The following is a 2,110-nucleotide window of genomic DNA, read 5'->3' on the forward strand; positions in this document are numbered from 1 at the left end:
TTCCAAGCAGATGGCTTGTCAAATTAAAAAGAGAAAGAGAACGAACAATTCATACATACATACATACATACATACATACATACATACATACATACGTGATGGCCGTCCACTCGTGACCGAGGAAGACCATTGCCGACCTTCAGGAACATTGTGCGCTCTAGGACTAACTTATATTTTGCATTTGCGGCTCCGTTGGTGGCTAATGAGCCCTGCTCTTGACAAGCATACACGACTGCAAACATTGCAGACCAAGCTTTCCCCATTCACTATACGAGCCGTGCGCTTTCGAGCAGCTCGCTTAAGTTCTTCATGCTGGATACGTGCTCTCACAAAAGTGTCGATCCCCTCCTTAACCTGCTTCCTCCATCCGTGGCGATGACAGGCATTGTACTCCCAGTCAATGTCCTGCATATCACAGGCCTTTAATGAGGACTTGACACAGTCCTTAAATCGCAGCCTTGGTTTCTGCTGGAGTCTCCTTCCATTCACGAGTTCTCCATATAGCATCTGCTTAGGAATCCTGCTATCCTTCATTCTAATAACGTGTCCAGTCCAACGTAACCGGTGCTTGTGCACCATTGCCTCAATACTCAAGATATCAGCTGTCCTCAGGACATGTGTGTCTGGAATTTTTGAGGTCCAGCCAACATTGAGGATGTGCCTGAGACATCTCTGATGAAAGCGTTCAAGGACCCTTACCTGACGTTTGTACAGAGTCCATGTCTCACATGAGTAGAGGAGCGATGTCAGTACACATGCACGATACACAGCAACTTTTGTTTGCCTTGCTATGCCATGCTGGGACCAGACACGAGACTGATAAGAGACCGGAAGGAATTAGTTACTCTCTGCAACCTAAAAGATATTTCCTCATCCAGGGAGCAAGAACGGCTGAGTGTACTGCCCAAGTAAACAAACTTGTCTACTACCTTCAGAACTGTTCCTTCAACGAAGATAGCTGGTTTCACATATGGATTTCCTGGTGCAGGCTGGAAACATTACAACAGTCTTGTCCAGGCTAATGCCAAGTCCAAATGCCTTGCAAGAAGTGGGATTGAACTGTAAATCATGTGGTTTGGGAGGCAAACTTTTTACCACACAGCCACGCCTGTGTCTCAGTTTAGTAAATTATTTTTCATCCTGTTTTATTTCTATCTTTTTTCCAGAATATGACACCAGTTATGTAACGAGCAGCCACTACCCATCCTTCGCACTGATCCACCTAATTGCCGTGGCTGTAATAGGTTTCACTATAGGAGCTCTGCTGACCGGCACCATACTGCATCATATCCACAAGTGCCAGACCAGTCGAAAACTGCGCATTACCAAACAAAAGAACGAAAAAGCCCAATGTAATATCAACCATGCGCCTTTCACATTATCATCATCATCGTTGTCACAAGCCAGTCTCGTCTATCTGAACAATGCCCCATCATGTCAACCCATAATGCTCCCGCCGCCGCCACCAATCCCCAATAACATCAATGAGCTGAACATCAATGAGTTTTCAACGCTGAAGAGAAACTGTGACCTGAGGACTAATTTAGCACTGAATGACCTTTGATCACATGACTGTGGTAGCGATGGTGGTGCTGTGTGTATGTATGAAAGTGCCGTTGGTGTCGTGAATACAAAGATAATTGATATAACACAGGGAGAGTGAGCGAGATAGAGATAAAGATAGATAAATAGAGAGAGAAAGAGAGACAGAGAGAGTAAAACGAAAACGGGAGAGGGTGAATGAATTTGTAAAAGTATTTATATGAAATTAAATGAAAAATAAAGGAAAAGAATAGGGAGAGAGAGAGAATGGGTAGACAGAGAGAGAGAGAGAGAGAGAGAGAAGGTAGAAAGAGACGATAAAAGAGAAAAAGAAACAAACTAAGGGAGCACTTCTCATTGTATAACGCATTGTATACATGAACACGGATAAATGTGTGTTTGTGAGTGTGTGTGTGTGTACGTGTGTTTGTGTGTGCGTGTGTATGCTCTTCCAGCATAAAGTTGCATTGAACTCTTTTATGCTTTTGTATCACATAAACAAAAACTACACACACACGAGCACACACATACACACACACACATGCAGACGCGCACACATGCCTCACTC

The 2,110-nt window shown here is 43.9% G+C and overlaps 1 protein-coding gene across 1 annotated transcript in view; it reads left to right on the top strand.

Moving 5' to 3' along the window:
• Window positions 1-1,784, top strand: part of LOC106867500 (semaphorin-5A) — a 313,387-nt gene extending 311,603 nt beyond the window's left edge. The window contains exon 20 of the mRNA XM_089354164.1: window positions 1,167-1,784. Within this exon, the coding sequence (XP_089210290.1) occupies window positions 1,167-1,564 (398 nt within the window). The 3' untranslated portion in view covers window positions 1,565-1,784. The remainder of the gene's footprint in view (window positions 1-1,166) is intronic.
• The last annotated feature ends 326 nt before the right edge of the window (window positions 1,785-2,110 follow it).

This window comes from Octopus bimaculoides, chromosome 6 (assembly GCF_046866305.1).
Source record: "Octopus bimaculoides isolate indiv1 chromosome 6, ASM4686630v1, whole genome shotgun sequence".
In the NCBI taxonomy this organism is placed as follows: Eukaryota; Metazoa; Mollusca; class Cephalopoda; order Octopoda; family Octopodidae; genus Octopus; species Octopus bimaculoides.